General features: G+C 52.7%; 1 protein-coding gene across 1 annotated transcript in view; it reads right to left on the bottom strand.

Annotated features, from left to right (window-relative positions):
* wdr12 (WD repeat domain 12) overlaps positions 1 to 18,389 on the bottom strand; it is a 32,021-nt gene extending 13,632 nt beyond the window's left edge. The window contains exons 1-8 of the mRNA XM_036972470.1: positions 18,226 to 18,389; positions 17,612 to 17,706; positions 15,574 to 15,668; positions 9,957 to 10,063; positions 6,951 to 7,066; positions 6,621 to 6,775; positions 6,454 to 6,499; positions 6,152 to 6,237 (exon numbers count right to left, since the gene is read on the bottom strand). Coding sequence (XP_036828365.1) covers positions 6,152 to 6,237; positions 6,454 to 6,499; positions 6,621 to 6,775; positions 6,951 to 7,066; positions 9,957 to 10,063; positions 15,574 to 15,668; positions 17,612 to 17,706; positions 18,226 to 18,266 — 741 coding nt within the window. The 5' untranslated portion in view covers positions 18,267 to 18,389. The remainder of the gene's footprint in view (positions 1 to 6,151; positions 6,238 to 6,453; positions 6,500 to 6,620; positions 6,776 to 6,950; positions 7,067 to 9,956; positions 10,064 to 15,573; positions 15,669 to 17,611; positions 17,707 to 18,225) is intronic.

Here is an 18,389-nt window from a genome sequence, read left to right as displayed (position 1 = left end):
TCTCCTCACCCTGGTCAGTCTGATAGGGTTAGTCTGGGTTAGTCTGCTGTCCTCACCCTGGTCAGTCTGATAGGGTTAGTCTGGGTTAGTCTGCTCTCCTCACCCTGGTCACTGATAGGGTTAGTCTGGGTTAGTCTGCTCTCCTCACCCTGGTCACTGATAGGGTTAGTCTGGGTTAGTCTGCTCTCCTCACCCTGGTCACTGATAGGGTTAGTCTGCTCTCCTCACCCTGGTCAGTCTGGGTTAGTCAACTCTCCACACCCTGGTCAGTCTGATAGGGTTAGTCTGGATTAGTCTGCTCTCCTCACCCTGGTCACTCTGATAGGGTTAGTCTGGATTAGTCTGCTCTCCTCACCCTGGTCAGTCTGATAGGGTTAGTCTGGGTTAGTCTGCTCTCCTCACCCTGGTCAGTCTGATAGGGTTAGTCTGCTCTCCTCACCCTGGTCAGTCTGATAGGGTTAGTCTGCTCTCCTCACCCTGGTCAGTCTGATAGGGTTAGTCTGGGTTAGTCTGCTCTCCTCACCCTGGTCAGTCTGATAGGGTTAGTCTGCTCTCCTCACCCTGGTCAGTCTGATAGGGTTAGTCTGGGTTAGGATGCTCTCCTCACCCTGGTCAGTCTGATAGGGTTAGTCTGCTCTCCTCACACTGGTCAGTCTGATAGGGTTAGTCTGCTCTCCTCACCCTGGTCAGTCTGATAGGGTTAGTCTGGGTTAGGCTGCTCTCCTCACCCTGGTCAGTCTGATAGGGTTCGTCTGCTCTCCTCACCCTGGTCAGTCTGATAGGGTTAGTCTGGGTTATTCTGCTCTCCTCACCCTGGTCAGTCTGATAGGGTTAGTCTGCTCTCCTCACCCTGGTCAGTCTGGGTTAGTCAGCTCTCCTCACCCTGGTCAGTCTGATAGGGTTAGTCTGGATTAGTCTGCTCTCCTCACCCTGGTCACTCTGATAGGGTTAGTCTGCTCTCCTCACCCTGGTCAGTCTGATAGGGTTAGTCTGCTCTCCTCACCCTGGTCAGTCTGATAGGGTTAGTCTGCTCTCCTCACCCTGGTCAGTCTGATAGGGTTAGTCTGGGTTAGTCTGCTCTCCTCACCCTGGTCATTCTGATAGGGTTAGTCTGGGTTAGTCTGCTCTCCTCACCCTGGTCAGTCTGATAGGGTTAGTCGGTGTTAGTCTGCTGTCCACACCCTGGTCAGTCTGATAGGGTTAGTCTGGGTTAGTCTGCTCTCCTCACCCTGGTCAGTCTGATAGGGTTAGTCTGGGTTAGTCTGCTCTCCTCACCCTGGTCACTGATAGGGTTAGTCTGGGTTAGTCTGCTCTCCTCACCCTGGTCACTGATAGGGTTAGTCTGCTCTCCTCACCCTGGTCAGTCTGGGTTAGTCAGCTCTCCTCACCCTGGTCAGTCTGATAGGGTTAGTCTGGATTAGTCTGCTCTCCTCACCCTGGTCAGTCTGATAGGGTTAGTCTGCTCTCCTCACCCTGGTCAGTCTGATAGGGTTAGTCTGCTCTCCTCACCCTGGTCAGTCTGATAGGGTTAGTCTGGGTTAGTCTGCTCTCCTCACCCTGGTCAGTCTGATAGGGTTAGTCTGGGTTAGTCTGCTCTCCTCACCCTGGTCAGTCTGATAGGGTTAGTCTGGGTTAGGCTGCTCTCCTCACCCTGGTCAGTCTGATAGGGTTAGTCTGCTCTCCTCACCCTGGTCAGTCTGATAGGGTTAGTCTGGGTTAGTCTGCTCTCCTCACCCTGGTCAGTCTGATAGGGTTAGTCTGCTCTCCTCACCCTGGTCAGTCTGATAGGGTTAGTCTGGGTTAGTCTGCTCTCCTCACCCTGGTCAGTCTGATAGGGTTAGTCTGCTCTCCTCACCCTGGTCAGTCTGATAGGGTTAGTCTGGGTTAGTCTGCTCTCCTCACCCTGGTCAGTCTGATAGGGTTAGTCTGCTCTCCTCACCCTGGTCAGTCTGATAGGGTTAGTCTGGGTTAGTCTGCTCTCCTCACCCTGGTCATTCTGATAGGGTTAGTCTGGGTTAGTCTGCTCTCCTCACCCTGGTCAGTCTGATAGGGTTAGTCTGGGTTAGTCTGCTGTCCTCACCCTGGTCAGTCTGATAGGGTTAGTCTGGGTTAGTCTGCTCTCCTCACCCTGGTCAGTCTGATAGGGTTAGTCTGGGTTAGTCTGCTCTCCTCACCCTGGTCACTGATAGGGTTAGTCTGGGTTAGTCTGCTCTCCTCACCCTGGTCACTGATAGGGTTAGTCTGCTCTCCTCACCCTGGTCAGTCTGGGTTAGTCAGCTCTCCTCACCCTGGTCAGTCTGATAGGGTTAGTCTGGGTTATTCTGCTCTCCTCACCCTGGTCAGTCTGATAGGGTTAGTCTGCTCTCCTCACCCTGGTCAGTCTGATAGGGTTAGTCTGGGTTATTCTGCTCTCCTCACCCTGGTCAGTCTGATAGGGTTAGTCTGCTCTCCTCACCCTGGTCAGTCTGATAGGGTTAGTCTGGATTAGTCTGCTCTCCTCACCCTGGTCACTCTGATAGGGTTAGTCTGCTCTCCTCACCCTGGTCAGTCTGATAGGGTTAGTCTGCTCTCCTCACCCTGGTCAGTCTGATAGGGTTAGTCTGCTCTCCTCACCCTGGTCAGTCTGATAGGGTTAGTCTGGGTTAGTCTGCTCTCCTCACCCTGGTCATTCTGATAGGGTTAGTCTGGGTTAGTCTGCTCTCCTCACCCTGGTCAGTCTGATAGGGTTAGTCTGGGTTAGTCTGCTGTCCTCACCCTGGTCAGTCTGATAGGGTTAGTCTGGGTTAGTCTGCTCTCCTCACCCTGGTCAGTCTGATAGGGTTAGTCTGGGTTAGTCTGCTCTCCTCACCCTGGTCACTGATAGGGTTAGTCTGGGTTAGTCTGCTCTCCTCACCCTGGTCACTGATAGGGTTAGTCTGCTCTCCTCACCCTGGTCAGTCTGGGTTAGTCAGCTCTCCTCACCCTGGTCAGTCTGATAGGGTTAGTCTGGATTAGTCTGCTCTCATCACCCTGGTCACTCTGATAGGGTTAGTCTGGATTAGTCTGCTCTCCTCACCCTGGTCAGTCTGATAGGGTTAGTCTGGGTTAGTCTGCTCTCCTCACCCTGGTCAGTCTGATAGGGTTAGTCTGCTCTCCTCACCCTGGTCAGTCTGATAGGGTTAGTCTGCTCTCCTCACCCTGGTCAGTCTGATAGGGTTAGTCTGGGTTAGTCTGCTCTCCTCACCCTGGTCAGTCTGATAGGGTTAGTCTGCTCTCCTCAGCCTGGTCAGTCTGATAGGGTTAGTCTGGGTTAGGATGCTCTCCTCACCCTGGTCAGTCTGATAGGGTTAGTCTGCTCTCCTCACACTGGTCAGTCTGATAGGGTTAGTCTGCTCTCCTCACCCTGGTCAGTCTGATAGGGTTAGTCTGGGTTAGGCTGCTCTCCTCACCCTGGTCAGTCTGATAGGGTTCGTCTGCTCTCCTCACCCTGGTCAGTCTGATAGGGTTAGTCTGGGTTATTCTGCTCTCCTCACCCTGGTCAGTCTGATAGGGTTAGTCTGCTCTCCTCACCCTGGTCAGTCTGATAGGGTTAGTCTGGGTTAGTCTGCTGTCCTCACCCTGGTCAGTCTGATAGGGTTAGTCTGGGTTAGTCTGCTCTCCTCACCCTGGTCAGTCTGATAGGGTTAGTCTGGGTTAGTCTGCTCTCCTCACCCTGGTCACTGATAGGGTTAGTCTGGGTTAGTCTGCTCTCCTCACCCTGGTCACTGATAGGGTTAGTCTGCTCTCCTCACCCTGGTCAGTCTGGGTTAGTCAGCTCTCCTCACCCTGGTCAGTCTGATAGGGTTAGTCTGGATTAGTCTGCTCTCGTCACCCTGGTCACTCTGATAGGGTTAGTCTGGATTAGTCTGCTCTCCTCACCCTTGTCAGTCTGATAGGGTTAGTCTGGGTTAGTCTGCTCTCCTCACCCTGGTCAGTCTGATAGGGTTAGTCTGCTCTCCTCACCCTGGTCAGTCTGATAGGGTTAGTCTGCTCTCCTCACCCTGGTCAGTCTGATAGGGTTAGTCTGGGTTAGTCTGCTCTCCTCACCCTGGTCAGTCTGATAGGGTTAGTCTGCTCTCCTCACCCTGGTCAGTCTGATAGGGTTAGTCTGGGTTAGGATGCTCTCCTCACCCTGGTCAGTCTGATAGGGTTAGTCTGCTCTCCTCACACTGGTCAGTCTGATAGGGTTAGTCTGCTCTCCTCACCCTGGTCAGTCTGATAGGGTTAGTCTGGGTTAGGCTGCTCTCCTCACCCTGGTCAGTCTGATAGGGTTCGTCTGCTCTCCTCACCCTGGTCAGTCTGATAGGGTTAGTCTGGGTTATTCTGCTCTCCTCACCCTGGTCAGTCTGATAGGGTTAGTCTGCTCTCCTCACCCTGGTCAGTCTGGGTTAGTCAGCTCTCCTCACCCTGGTCAGTCTGATAGGGTTAGTCTGGATTAGTCTGCTCTCCTCACCCTGGTCACTCTGATAGGGTTAGTCTGCTCTCCTCACCCTGGTCAGTCTGATAGGGTTAGTCTGCTCTCCTCACCCTGGTCAGTCTGATAGGGTTAGTCTGCTCTCCTCACCCTGGTCAGTCTGATAGGGTTAGTCTGCTCTCCTCACCCTGGTCAGTCTGATAGGGTTAGTCTGGGTTAGTCTGCTGTCCTCACCCTGGTCAGTCTGATAGGGTTAGTCTGGGTTAGTCTGCTCTCCTCACCCTGGTCAGTCTGATAGGGTTAGTCTGGGTTAGTCTGCTCTCCTCACCCTGGTCACTGATAGGGTTAGTCTGGGTTAGTCTGCTCTCCTCACCCTGGTCACTGATAGGGTTAGTCTGCTCTCCTCACCCTGGTCAGTCTGGGTTAGTCAGCTCTCCTCACCCTGGTCAGTCTGATAGGGTTAGTCTGGATTAGTCTGCTCTCCTCACCCTGGTCACTCTGATAGGGTTAGTCTGGATTAGTCTGCTCTCCTCACCCTGGTCAGTCTGATAGGGTTAGTCTGGGTTAGTCTGCTCTCCTCACCCTGGTCAGTCTGATAGGGTTAGTCTGCTCTCCTCACCCTGGTCAGTCTGATAGGGTTAGTCTGCTCTCCTCACCCTGGTCAGTCTGATAGGGTTAGTCTGGGTTAGTCTGCTCTCCTCACCCTGGTCAGTCTGATAGGGTTAGTCTGCTCTCCTCACCCTGGTCAGTCTGATAGGGTTAGTCTGGGTTAGGATGCTCTCCTCACCCTGGTCAGTCTGATAGGGTTAGTCTGCTCTCCTCACACTGGTCAGTCTGATAGGGTTAGTCTGCTCTCCTCACCCTGGTCAGTCTGATAGGGTTAGTCTGGGTTAGGCTGCTCTCCTCACCCTGGTCAGTCTGATAGGGTTCGTCTGCTCTCCTCACCCTGGTCAGTCTGATAGGGTTAGTCTGGGTTATTCTGCTCTCCTCACCCTGGTCAGTCTGATAGGGTTAGTCTGCTCTCCTCACCCTGGTCAGTCTGGGTTAGTCAGCTCTCCTCACCCTGGTCAGTCTGATAGGGTTAGTCTGGATTAGTCTGCTCTCCTCACCCTGGTCACTCTGCTCTCCTCACCCTGGTCAGTCTGATAGGGTTAGTCTGCTCTCCTCACCCTGGTCAGTCTGATAGGGTTAGTCTGCTCTCCTCACCCTGGTCAGTCTGATAGGGTTAGTATGGGTTAGTCTGCTCTCCTCACCCTGGTCAGTCTGATAGGGTTAGTCTGGGTTAGCCTGCTCTCCTCACCCTGGTCAGTCTGATAGGGTTAGTCTGCTCTCCTCACCCTGGTCAGTCTGATAGGGTTAGTCTGGGTTAGGCTGCTCTCCTCACCCTGGTCAGTCTGATAGGGTTAGTCTGGGTTAGTCTGCTCTCCTCACCCTGGTCAGTCTGATAGGGTTAGTCTGCTCTCCTCACCCTGGTCAGTCTGATAGGGTTAGTCTGCTCTCCTCACCCTGGTCAGTCTGATAGGGTTAGTCTGGATTAGTCTGCTCTCTTCACCCTGGTCAGTCTGATAGGGTTAGTCTGGGTTAGGCTGCTCTCCTCACCCTGGTCAGTCTGATAGGGGTAGCCTGCTCTCCTCACCCTGGTCAGTCTGATAGGGTTAGTCTGCTCTCCTCACCCTGGTCAGTCTGATAGGGTTAGTCTGGGTTAGGCTGCTCACTCACCCTGGTCAGTCCGAGCTGTTCAGTCTTCTGTTTCTTTCTGGGTCTGCTGGGAGGCTCCTCTACCTCCTCCTCCTCCTCTGTGGCCACTGGCAGGACAACAGAACAGTCAGCAGGGAGAGAGATACATAGTTAACATGGATACTATATATACATGGAGCTGTGAACCAATCTAACTCCATTATCATCCCAGACAACCCAGAGTCCAGTAGGACTGTACCAGACAACCCAGAGTCCAATAGGACTGTACCAGACAACCCAGAGTCCAATAGGACTGTACCAGACAACCCAGAGTCCAATAGTACCTGCTGACCAGATCTTCAGCATCTTGTCCCAGGAACCACTGCAGAACTGAGAGGAATGGAGACAAAAATAAATCTATTAGTTGCTGAGCAGTGATGTTGACAGCTGCAAATCCGCCCCATCTTCTCCTCCCATGTCCCACCATCTTCTCCTCCTACCCCCCTGTCACCTTAGTGCGTGTGGGATCCGTGGCGATAGTGTCAACACTCCCAGCGTGTCCACGGCAACAGTGTCTAGCTTTCAGCTTGTTCCTCTCAGAGTTCCACTCCCACAGCAGAATGGTTTGGTCCAGAGAGGCCGTGAGCAGCAGGGAGGTCAGGCCATCTAGACAAACATAGGGGTGTCAGGATGAGACGATCAAGACCAACGTTCCCCAACAGGCGGCCCTCAGGCTGAATTTGGCCCGCGGGTGATTTTATTTGGCCCCCCAAGTTTTAAAAACAACAACTGTAAAAACACCAGCAACTCAGCTCCAAGTGACCCAGACCCTACCCCTCACCTCTCCTGACCCAGGCCACATCCTTCACCACGTCCGTGTGTCCGGCCACCGTCATCACAGCCTTGCCCTCCAGAGACCAGATCCTGGCCGTCTTATCATAGGAGCCCGTCAGGATCCTGGAGCAGACATCATTAACAGGGTATCTGGGTTAGGGTCTCTGCCATTCAGAGTCTGGGTTAGGGTCTCTGCCATTCAGAGTCTGGGTTAGGGTCTCTGCCATTCAGAGTCTGGGTTAGGGTCTCTGCCATTCAGAGTCTGGGTTAGGGTCTCTGCCATTCAGAGTCTGGGTTAGGGTCTCTGCCATTCAGAGTCTGGGTTAGGGTCTCTGCCATTCAGAGTCTGGGTTAGGGTCTCTGCCATTCAGAGTCTGGGTTAGGGTCTCTGCCATTCAGAGTCTGGGTTAGGGTCTCTGCCATTCAGAGTCTGGGTTAGGGTCTCTGCCATTCAGAGTCTGGGTTAGGGTCTCTGCCATTCAGAGTCTGGGGTTGGGTCTCTGCCATTCAGAGTCTGGGTTAGGGTCTCTGCCATTCAGAGTCTGGGTTAGGGTCTCTGCCATTCAGAGTCTGGGGTTGGGTCTCTGGCAGAGGTGTGGACTCGAGTCACGACTTGGACTCGAGTCACAAATATGGTGACTTGCAACTCGACTTTAACACCAATGACTCGGGACTTGACTTGGACTTGAGCCTTTTGACTCGACCTGACTTGATACAGGGCATCAACTCTTCATTTAACGGATTACAGTTTGAATCGGACAGCAGCCAATCAAATTGTGCCAGCTGAGAAAAAGTTGTGCATTGCAGTACAGAGGAACGTCGGCGGGTGAATTCAGGATGGAGCCCTTGGAAAGATTATGCCCAAAATTATTTTAAGATATAAAGACGACGCTGTATCAACAAAAAACGGGTTGCAACTTGCAAAACATGCGGTAAGAAAATTACAGACGGAGGCGCAGCAACTTCCAACTTTATTCGCCATTTGAAGCTGCACAAAGAATGGTAAGTCGTGGCTAATACAGCCGACAGCTATATATATAACTTTACTAGTGTAGCATGTAGGCTAACATAACATTAAATCAATGAGCCTCCACACAGTCAGTCAATGTGGGAACGTGATCATTGCATCCAAGATTGAGCTACAACTGGCTAGGCAGTTGGTAGCCTAAATCCTGCCTGATGTTACTGCTGTTCTTGAAACCATTGACATACATTAGCCTACTGTAACCACACAGAGAGAGTGTGTGTGTGTGTGTGTTAAGGTTGTGCGATTGTGTACAAGCCTACATCGCCCAATTGCGCCACATAGCGATCCTCGATAGTCGATCACAATGGGGTGGGGCGGGTCTTTCTCATGGCTACCCATGTATTTCCATGGAAATATAAAGTTTATTTGGAAAGTAATAAATATATATATTTTTAAAAGCATTCATGATTTGTTAAAAATATGAAATAGTATTAGATTAGCACATTAGGACTCGTTTAGGACTCGAAACTCAAAGTTTAGGACTTGAGACTTGCCGCTCTTGACAGGAGACTTGACTCGGACTTGCCTGTCTTGACTTGGGACTTGAGTGCTGTCTTGAGAATTACTTGTGACTTGTAAAACAATGACTCTGGGTTAGGGTCTCTTACCATTCAGAGTCTGGGTTAGGGTTTCTGGGTTAGGGTCTCTACCATTCAGAGTCTGGGTTAGGGTCTCTGGGTTAGGGTCTCTTACCATTCAGAGTCTGGGTTAGGGTCTCTGCCATTCAGAGTCTGGGTTAGGGTCTCTGCCATTCAGAGTCTGGGTTAGGGTCTCTTACCATTCAGAGTCTGGGTTAGGGTCTCTGGGTTAGGGTCTCTGGGTTAGGGTCTACCATTCAGAGTCTGGGTTAGGGTCTCTGGGTTAGGGTCTCTTACCATTCAGAGTCTGGGTTAGGGTCTCTGCCATTCAGAGTCTGGGTTAGGGTCTCTGCCATTCAGAGTCTGGGTTAGGGTCTCTTACCATTCAGAGTCTGGGTTAGGGTCTCTGGGTTAGGGTCTCTGGGTTAGGGTCTACCATTCAGAGTCTGGGTTAGGGTCTCTGGGTTAGGGTCTCTTACCATTCAGAGTCTGGGTTAGGGTCTCTTACCATTCAGAGTCTGGGTTAGGGTCTCTTACCATTCAGTCTGGGTTAGGGTCTCTTACCATTCAGAGTCTGGGTTAGGGTCTCTTACCATTCAGAGTCTGGGTTAGGGTCTCTACCATTCAGAGTCTGGGTTAGGGTCTCTGGGTTAGGGTCTCTACCATTCAGAGTCTGGGTTAGACGTCATGTCTCTTACCATTCAGTCTGGGTTTGACGTCATGTCTCTACCATTCAGAGTCTGGGTTAGACGTCGTGTCGCTTACCATTCAAAGTCTGGGTTAGACGTCATGTCTCTTACCATTCAGAGTCTGGGTTAGACGTCATGTCTCTTACCATTCAGAGTCTGGGTTAGGGTCTCTGGGTTAGGGTCTCTACCATTCAGAGTCTGGGTTAGACGTCATGTCTCTTACCATTCAGTCTGAGTTTGACGTCATGTCTCTACCATTCAGAGTCTGGGTTAGACGTCGTGTCTCTTACCATTCAAAGTCTGGGTTAGACGTCGTGTCTCTTACCATTCAGTCTGGGTTAGACGTCGTGTCTCTTACCATTCAGTCTGGGTTAGACGTCGTGTCTCTTACCATTCAGTCTGGGTTAGACGTCGTGTCTCTTACCATTCAGTCTGGGTTAGACGTCGTGTCTCTGACCATTCAGTCTGGGTTAGACGTCGTGTCTCTTACCATTCAGTCTGGGTTAGACGTCATGTCTCTTACCATTCAGTCTGGGTTAGACGTCATGTCTCTTACCATTCAGAGTCTGGGTTAGACGTCATGTCTCTTACCATTCAGAGTCTGGGTTAGGGTCTCTTACCATTCAGTCTGGGTTAGACGTCATGTCTCTTACCATTCAGTCTGGGTTAGACGTCATGTCTCTTACCATTCAGTCTGGGTTTGACGTCATGCCTCTTACCATTCAGAGTCTGCCTCCACTGAGCTGATCCAGTCATCATGCATCATACACTCCTCTGGTTGGGGAGCGGTGAACCTCTCCACATACTCGATTTCCACCACATCTTCCTGTAACACACACACACAAAACACGCTTCAAGTCACATTGGCATACTAAGCAGGCTACGCGTAAACCCTACTGTCCAGGGGTCCTACTACCATCCAGAGGTCCTGCTACCGCCCAGAGGTCCTGCTACCGCCCAGAGGTCCTACTACCGCCCAGAGGTCCTACAAGTAAAACCCTACTGTCCAGAGGGTGCTACTACTGTCCAGAAAACAGCTTCTATCTCAAGGCCATCAGACTGTTAAACAGCCACCACTAACACTGACACTGACTCAACTCCAGCCACTTTAATAATGGGAATTGATTGGAAAGGACGTAAATATATCACTAGCCACTTTAAACAATGCTACCTTATATAAATGTTACTTACCCTACATTATTCATCTCATATGCATACGTATATACTGTACTCTATATCATCGACGGTATCCTTATGTAATACATGTATCACTAGCCACTTTATACTATACTATGCCACTTTGTTTACATACTCATCTCATTTGTACATACTGTACTCGATACCATCTACTGTATCTTGCCTATGCTGCTCTGTACCATCACTCATTCATATATCCTTATGTACATATTCTTTATCCCCTTACACTGTGTACAAGACAGTAGTTTTGGAATTGTTAGTTAGATTACTTGTTATTACTGCATTGTCGGAACTAGAAGCACAAGCATTTCGCTACACTCGCACTAACATCTGCTAACCATGTGTATGTGACAAATAAAATTTGATTTGATTTGAGGGTGCTACTGCTGTCCAGAGGGTGCTACTACTGTCCAGAGGGTGCTACTACTGTCCAGAGGTCCTACTACCACCCAGAGGGTGCTACGAGTAAACACTACTATCCAGAGGTCCTACTACCGCCCCGAGGTCCTACTACCGTCGAGGTCCTACTACCGTACAGAGGGTGCTACGAGTAAACACTACTATCCAGAGGTCCTACTACCGTCCAGAGGTCCTACTACCGTCCAAAGGTCCTACTACCGTCCAGAGGTCCTACTACTGGCCAGAGGTCCTACTACCGTCCAGAGGTCCTACTACCGTCCAGAGGTCCTACAAGTAAAACCCTACCGCCCAGAGGTCCTACTACCGCCCAGAGGTCCTACAAGTAAAACCCTACCGCCCAGAGGTCCTTCTACCGCCCAGAGGTCCTACAAGTAAAACCCTACCGCCCAGAGGTCCTGCTACCGCCCAGAGGTCCTACTACCGCCCAGAGGTCCTACAAGTAAAACCCTACCACCCAGAGGTCCTACTACCGCCCAGAGGTCCTACAAGTAAAACCCTACCGCCCAGAGGTCCTTCTACCACCCAGAGGTCCTACTACCGCCCAGAGGACCTACTACCGCCCAGAGGTCCTACTACCGCCCAGAGGTCCTACTACCGCCCAGAGGTCCTACTACCGCCCAGAGGTCCTACTAGTAAAAACCTACTGTCCAGAGGGTGCTACTGCTGTCCAGAGGGTGCTACTACTGTCCAGAGGGTGCTACTACTGTCCAGAGGGTGCTACTACCGCCCAGAGGGTGCTACTACCGCCCAGAGGGTGCTACTACCGCCCAGAGGGTGCTACTACCGCCCAGAGGGTGCTACTACCGCCCAGAGGGTGCTACTACCGCCCAGAGGGTGCTACTACGCCCAGAGGGTGCTACTACCACCCAGAGGGTGCTACTACCACCCAGAGGGTGCTACTACCACCCAGAGGGTGCTACTACCACCCAGAGGGTGCTACTACCACCCAGAGGGTGCTACTACCACCCAGAGGGCTACGAGTAAACACTACTATCCAGAGGTCCTACTACCATCCAGAGGTCCTACTACCGCCCAGAGGTCCTACTACCGCCCAGAGGTCCTACTACCGCCCAGAGGTCCTACTACCGCCCAGAGGTCCTACTACCGCCCAGAGGTCCTACTACTGTCCAGAGGTCCTACAAGTAAAACCCTATCGCCCAGAGGTCCTGCTACCGCCCAGAGGTCCCTACTACCGCCCAGAGGGTCCTACTACCGCCCAGAGGTCCTACAAGTAAAACCCTACCGCCCAGAGGTCCTGCTACCGCCCAGGGGGACTACTACCGCCCAGGGGGACTACTACCGCCCAGGGGGACTACAAGTAAAACCCTACTGTCCAGAGGGTGCTACTACTGTCCAGAGGGTGCTACTACTGTCCAGAGGGTGCTACTACTGTCCAGAGGGTGCTACTACTGTCCAGAGGGTGCTACTACTGTCCAGAGGTCCTACTACCGCCCAGAGGGTGCTACTACTGTCCAGAGGGTGCTACTACTGTCCAGAGGGTGCTACTACTGTCCAGAGGTCCTACTACCACCCAGAGGGTGCTACGAGTAAACACTACTATCCAGAGGTCCTACTACCATCCAGAGGGTGCTACGAGTAAACACTACTATCCAGAGGTCGTACTACCGCCCAGAGGTCCTACTACCGTCCAGAGGTCCTACTACCGTCCAGAGGTCCTACTACCGTCCAGAGGTCCTACTACTGTCCAGAGGTCCTACAAGTAAAACCCTACCGCCCAGTGGTCCTACTACCGCCCAGAGGTCCTACAAGTAAAACCCTACTACCGGCCAGAGTTCCTACTACCGCCCAGAGGTCCTACAAGTAAAACCCTACCGCCCAGAGGTCCTAATACCACCCAGAGGTCTTACTACCGCCCAGAGGTCATGCTACCGTCCAGAGGTCCTACAAGTAAAACCCTACCACCCAGAGGTCCTACTATCGCCCAGAGGTCCTACAAGTAAAACCCTAACGCCCAGAGGTCCTACAAGTAAAATCCTACCACCCAGAGGTCCTACTACCACCCAGAGGTCCTACAAGTAAAACCCTACCGTCATACTACCGCCCAGAGGTCCTACAAGTAACACCCTACTGTCCAGAGGGTGCTACTGCTGTCCAGAGGGTGCTACTACTGTCCAGAGGGTGCTACTGCTGTCCAGAGGGTGCTACTGCTGTCCAGAGGGTGCTACTACTGTCCAGAGGGTGCTACTACTGTCCAGAGGGTGCTACTACTGTCCAGAGGGTGCTACTACTGTCCAGAGGGTGCTACTACTGTCCAGAGGGTGCTACTACTGTCCAGAGGGTGCTACTGCTGTCCAGAGGGTGCTACTACTGTCCAGAGGGTGCTACTACTGTCCAGAGGGTGCTACTACTGTCCAGAGGGTGCTACTACCGCCCAGAGGGTGCTACTACCGCCCAGAGGGTGCTACTACCGCCCAGAGGGTGCTACTACCGCCCAGAGGGTGCTACTACCGCCCAGAGGGTGCTACGAGTAAACACTACTATCCAGAGGTCCTAGTACCGCCCCACGGTCCTACTACCGTCCAGAGGTCCTACTACCGTCCAGAGGTCCTACAAGTAAAACCCTACCGCCCAGAGGTCCTTCTACCGCCCAGAGGTCCTACTACCGCCCAGAGGTCCTACTACCGCCCAGAGGTAATACTACCGCCCAGAGGTAATACTACCGCCCAGAGGTCCTACAAGTAACACCCTACTGTCCAGAGGGTGCTACTGCTGTCCAGAGGGTGCTACTACTGTCCAGAGGGTGCTACTACTGTCCAGAGGGTGCTACTACTGTCCAGAGGTCCTACTACCGCCCAGAGGTCCTACTACCGCCCAGAGGGTGCTACTACCGCCCAGAGGGTGCTACTACCACCCAGAGGGTGCTACTACCACCCAGAGGGTGCTACTACCACCCAGAGGGTGCTAGGAGTAAACACTACTATCCAGAGGTCCTACTACCGCCCAGAGGTCCTACTACCGCCCAGAGGTCCTACTACCGCCCAGAGGTCCCACTACCGCCCAGAGGTCCCTACTACCGCCCAGAGGTCCCTACTACCGCCCAGAGGTCCTACAAGTAAAACCCTACCGCCCAGAGGTCCTACAAGTAAAACCCTACCACCCAGAGGTCCTGCTACCGCCCAGAGGTCCTACTACCGCCCAGAGGTCCTGCTACCGCCCAGAGGTCCTGCTACCGCCCAGAGGTCCTGCTACCGCCCAGAGGTCCTGCTACCGCCCAGAGGTCCTGCTACCGCCCAGAGGTCCTACTACCGCCCAGAGGTCCTACAAGTAAAACCCTACCGCCCAGTGGTCCTACTACCGCCCAGAGGTCCTACAAGTAAAACCCTACCGCCCCGGGGGACTGCTACCGCCCAGGGGGACTACTACCGCCCAGGGGGACTACTACCGCCCAGGGGGACTACTACCGCCCAGAGGTTCTACAAGTAAAACCCTACTGTCCAGAGGGTGCTACTACCGTCCAGAGGTCCTACTACCGCCCAGAGGGTGCTACTACCGCCCAGAGGGTGCTACTACCGCCCAGAGGGTGCTACTACCGCCCAGAGGGTGCTACTACCGCCCAGAGGGTGCTACTACCGCCCAGAGGGTGCTACTACCGCCCAGAGGGTGCTACTACCACCCAGAGGGTGCAACTACCACCCAGAGGGTGCTACTACCACCCAGAGGGTGCAACTACCACCCAGAGGGTGCTACGAGTAAACACTACTACCGCCCAGAGGTCCTACTACCGCCCAGAGGTCCCTACTACCGCCCAGAGGTCCCTACTACCGCCTAGAGGTCCTACAAGTAAAACCCTACCGCCCAGAGGTCCTGCTACCGCCCAGAGGTCCTGCTACCGCCCAGAGGTCCTGCTACCGCCCAGAGGTCCTGCTACCGCCCAGAGGTCCTGCTACCGCCCAGAGGTCCTGCTACCGCCCAGAGGTCCTGCTACCGCCCAGAGGTCCTGCTACCACCCAGAGGTCCTACAAGTAAAACCCTACCACCCAGAGGTCCTACTACCACCCAGAGGTCCTACTACCGCCCAGAGGTCCTACTACCGCCCAGAGGTCCTACAAGTAAAACCCTACCGCCCAGAGGTCCTGCTACCGCCCAGAGGTCCTGCTACCGCCCAGAGGTCCTACTACCGCCCAGAGGTCCTACTACCGCCCAGAGGTCCTACAAGTAAAACCCTACCGTCCAGAGGTTCTACTACCGCCCAGAGGTCCTACAAGTAAAACCCTACCGCCCAGAGGTCCTGCTACCGCCCAGAGGTCCTACTACCGCCCAGAGGTCCTACTACTGTCCAGAGGTCCTACAAGTAAAACCCTACCGTCCAGAGGTTCTACTACCGCCCAGAGGTCCTACAAGTAAAACCCTACTGTCCAGAGGTCCTGCTACCGCCCAGGGGTCCTGCTACCGCCAAGAGGTCCTGCTACCGCCCAGAGGTCCTGCTACCGCCCAGAGGTCCTGCTACCGCCCAGAGGTCCTGCTACCGCCCAGAGGTCCTGCTACCGTCCAGAGGGTGCTTTTACCGTCCAGAGGGTGCTACGAGTAAACCCTACCCCCCAGAGGTCCTACTACAGAGGTCATCCTACCCCCCCAGAGGTCCTACTACCCCCCCCCCAGAGGTCCTACTACCCCCCCCCCAGAGGTCCTACTACCCCCCGCAGAGGTCCTACTACCCCCCCCAGAGGTCCTACTACCCCCCCCAGAGGTCCTACTCACCGTTGAGATGCCTTCAGCCTCCATGTGATTTGACAACGATGTCCGCAGGAACTGACCTCGCACCAGGAAGTCAAACTCAATCTGGCTGTGAGACCCTACAACAACAAAGCACACACAAAGATGAGACACCCAATATGATGCTAATACATTCATCAGTGATCTAGGTCAAACCAAGACAGCACCAGTCCTGAAATAATGTAATTGGAGAATAATAGTTACAAGGACAAACAATGTGTGTAATGTGACAAAAGGCTATACAAGACATCTGCAGTGGGTGGACATGGAATATTGGTCTCCTGAGTGTGGACACACGTCTTCCTATAGACCTGGGGGGCTCAGATGTTTGTGGTATCAGGGTGGGTGGAGAGGAAGCTAGGAAAGCTGCAGTCAGTCCAGGTAGCATGAAGTGGATTCATTATGATTGATGTCAGTGGAGGCTGCTGAGGGGAAGACGGCTCATAATAATGTCCGGAACAGAGCAAATGGAATGGCATCACATGGAAACCATGTGTTTGATACCATTACACTCCAGCCATTATCACGACTCCATCCTCCCCAATTAAGGTGCCACCAACCTCCTCTGATATATGTTCACCCCATCTCCCAGAGGGATCAGCTTTGCTCAACTGGGGGAAGGAGAAGTTTTAGTCTGCGGAAAAGAGCTCCTCTCAAGGGGTTATAACAGTGCCTCTAAGTGTTGAGGTTAAGCAACTTAACAAGGTTCCTGCCGTGTTGAAGCCTGATGAATAACCAGAAATCAAGGTGGCTGGAAGGAGGAGAGTCTGGCCCTGATGCTGTGCTTTGTACTGGCTGGAGGGAGGTGAGTCTGGCCCTGATGCTGTGCTATGTACTGGCTGGAGGGAGGTGAGTCTGGCCCTGATGCTGTGCTATGTACTGGCTGGAGGGAGGTGAGTCTAGCCCTGATGCTGTGCTATGTACTGGCTGGAAGGAGGAGAGTCTGGCCCTGATGCTGTGCTTTGTACTGGCTGGAGGGAGGTGAGTCTGGCCCTGATGCTGTGCTATGTACTGGCTGGAGGGAGGTGAGTCTGGCCCTGATGCTGTGCTATGTACTGGCTGGAGGGAGGTGAGTCTAGCCCTGATGCTGTGCTATGTACTGGCTGGAGGGAGGTGAGTCTGGCCCTGATGCTGTGCTATGTACTGGCTGGAGGGAGGCGAGTCTGGCCCTGATGCTGTGCTATGTACTGGCTGGAGGGAGGTGAGTCTGGCCCTGATGCTGTGCTACGTAGTGGCTGGAGGGAGGAGAGTCTGGCCCTGATGCTGCGCTACATAGTGGCTGGAGGGAGGAGAGTCTGGCCCTGATGCTGTGCTACGTAGTGGCTGGAGGGGGGAGAGTCTGGCCCTGATGCTGTGCTATATAGTGGCTGGAGGGAATAGAGTCTGGCCCTGATGCTGTGCTATATAGTGGCTGGAGGGTGGAGAGTCTGGGCCCGATGCTGTGCTATATAGTGGCTGGAGGGAATAGAGTCTGGCCCTGATGCTGTGCTATATAGTGGCTGGAGGGTGGAGAGTCTGGACCCGATGCTGTGCTATATAGTGGCTGGAGGGAATAGAGTCTGGCCCTGATGCTGTGCTATATAGTGGCTGGAGGGAATAGAGTCTGGCCCTGATGCTGTGCTATATAGTGGCTGGAGGGTGGAGAGTCTGGACCCGATGCTGTGCTATATAGTGGCTGGAGGGAATAGAGTCTGGCCCTGATGCTGTGCCATGAGGTTCTCCCTGATAGGGTGTTGTTAGGACAGTTAACCGGTTAGTGCCAGAAGTTTGGCCATGTGGCGTCATTGTGTAGAAAGGTCCAGCTGAGACGTGGTAGGGGTAGAGCTTTCCATTTAGTGAAGATGTCTGGAAGACAAGCATCAAGTGTAGTGACTGTGGAGGTAGTCATCAAGGTCTTCAGAATGCCCGGTTGAAACAGACACAGGTAGCTACAGTTGGTGGCTGTAATGCCACATTATATCGGATGCCAACCGCCATTAAACCCCAACGAATGGAAAAGCACCATTCTACAATCTATTCTCACCATTCTTTGCTTCCAGCAGCTTGTTGATGACGTTGCTGAGTTCCTGTACCTCTGAGGCAGCAGGGATGGAGAATGGGACGTCATCGACTGAATATCTGAGGGACAATGTCGGTAGGTTATGCTACAGCAATAATTTAACATGACTAAGTCACTGCTTACAGACAAATAGATAGTTGGCTAACTAACTTCAAACTTGTAGTATTCAGCTAGGCTAGCAAACATAGCAACCCATAGGATTTCTATTTACAATCTTCCCTGGTCAGGCTAACTCACACTAACTTCAATAAATCAACATTATCAAAGCAACTCGTCTGCTAAGGACAATATGATTACTGTTACCAACAGCATGGCTAACACTCCCATAGAGTTCTCCTCTTCAACTCGTCTGCTAAGGACACAATATGATTACTGTTACCAACAGCATGGCTAACACTCCCATAGAGTTCTCCTCTTCAACTCGTCTGCTAAGGACACAATATGATTACTGTTACCAACAGCATGGCTAACACTCCCATAGAGTTCTCCTTCATGCTCGCTAACTAGTTAGCTTACTGGCCAAACGAGCAAGCTAACTAGCTAGTGGCTATCCTTACAATTCAAGAATAAATACTTACTTTTTGTTATCCGTAAAGAACCTGGTTTGTAACTGAGACATATCTCTTCTGTTGTTGAAAAGTAACTCTATAAAACGGCTTCACAGACTGTTATTCGCTGATGAACATATCAAGCAGGACGTCATGCCACGTGGGTCAGAATCAGCGCGCCTGCGTGAGATGTG

The sequence above is a fragment of the Oncorhynchus mykiss genome, unplaced genomic scaffold (assembly GCF_013265735.2).
Source record: "Oncorhynchus mykiss isolate Arlee unplaced genomic scaffold, USDA_OmykA_1.1 un_scaffold_164, whole genome shotgun sequence".
Classification (NCBI taxonomy): Eukaryota; Metazoa; Chordata; class Actinopteri; order Salmoniformes; family Salmonidae; genus Oncorhynchus; species Oncorhynchus mykiss.
This window is presented reverse-complemented; position numbering and strand designations above follow the sequence as displayed.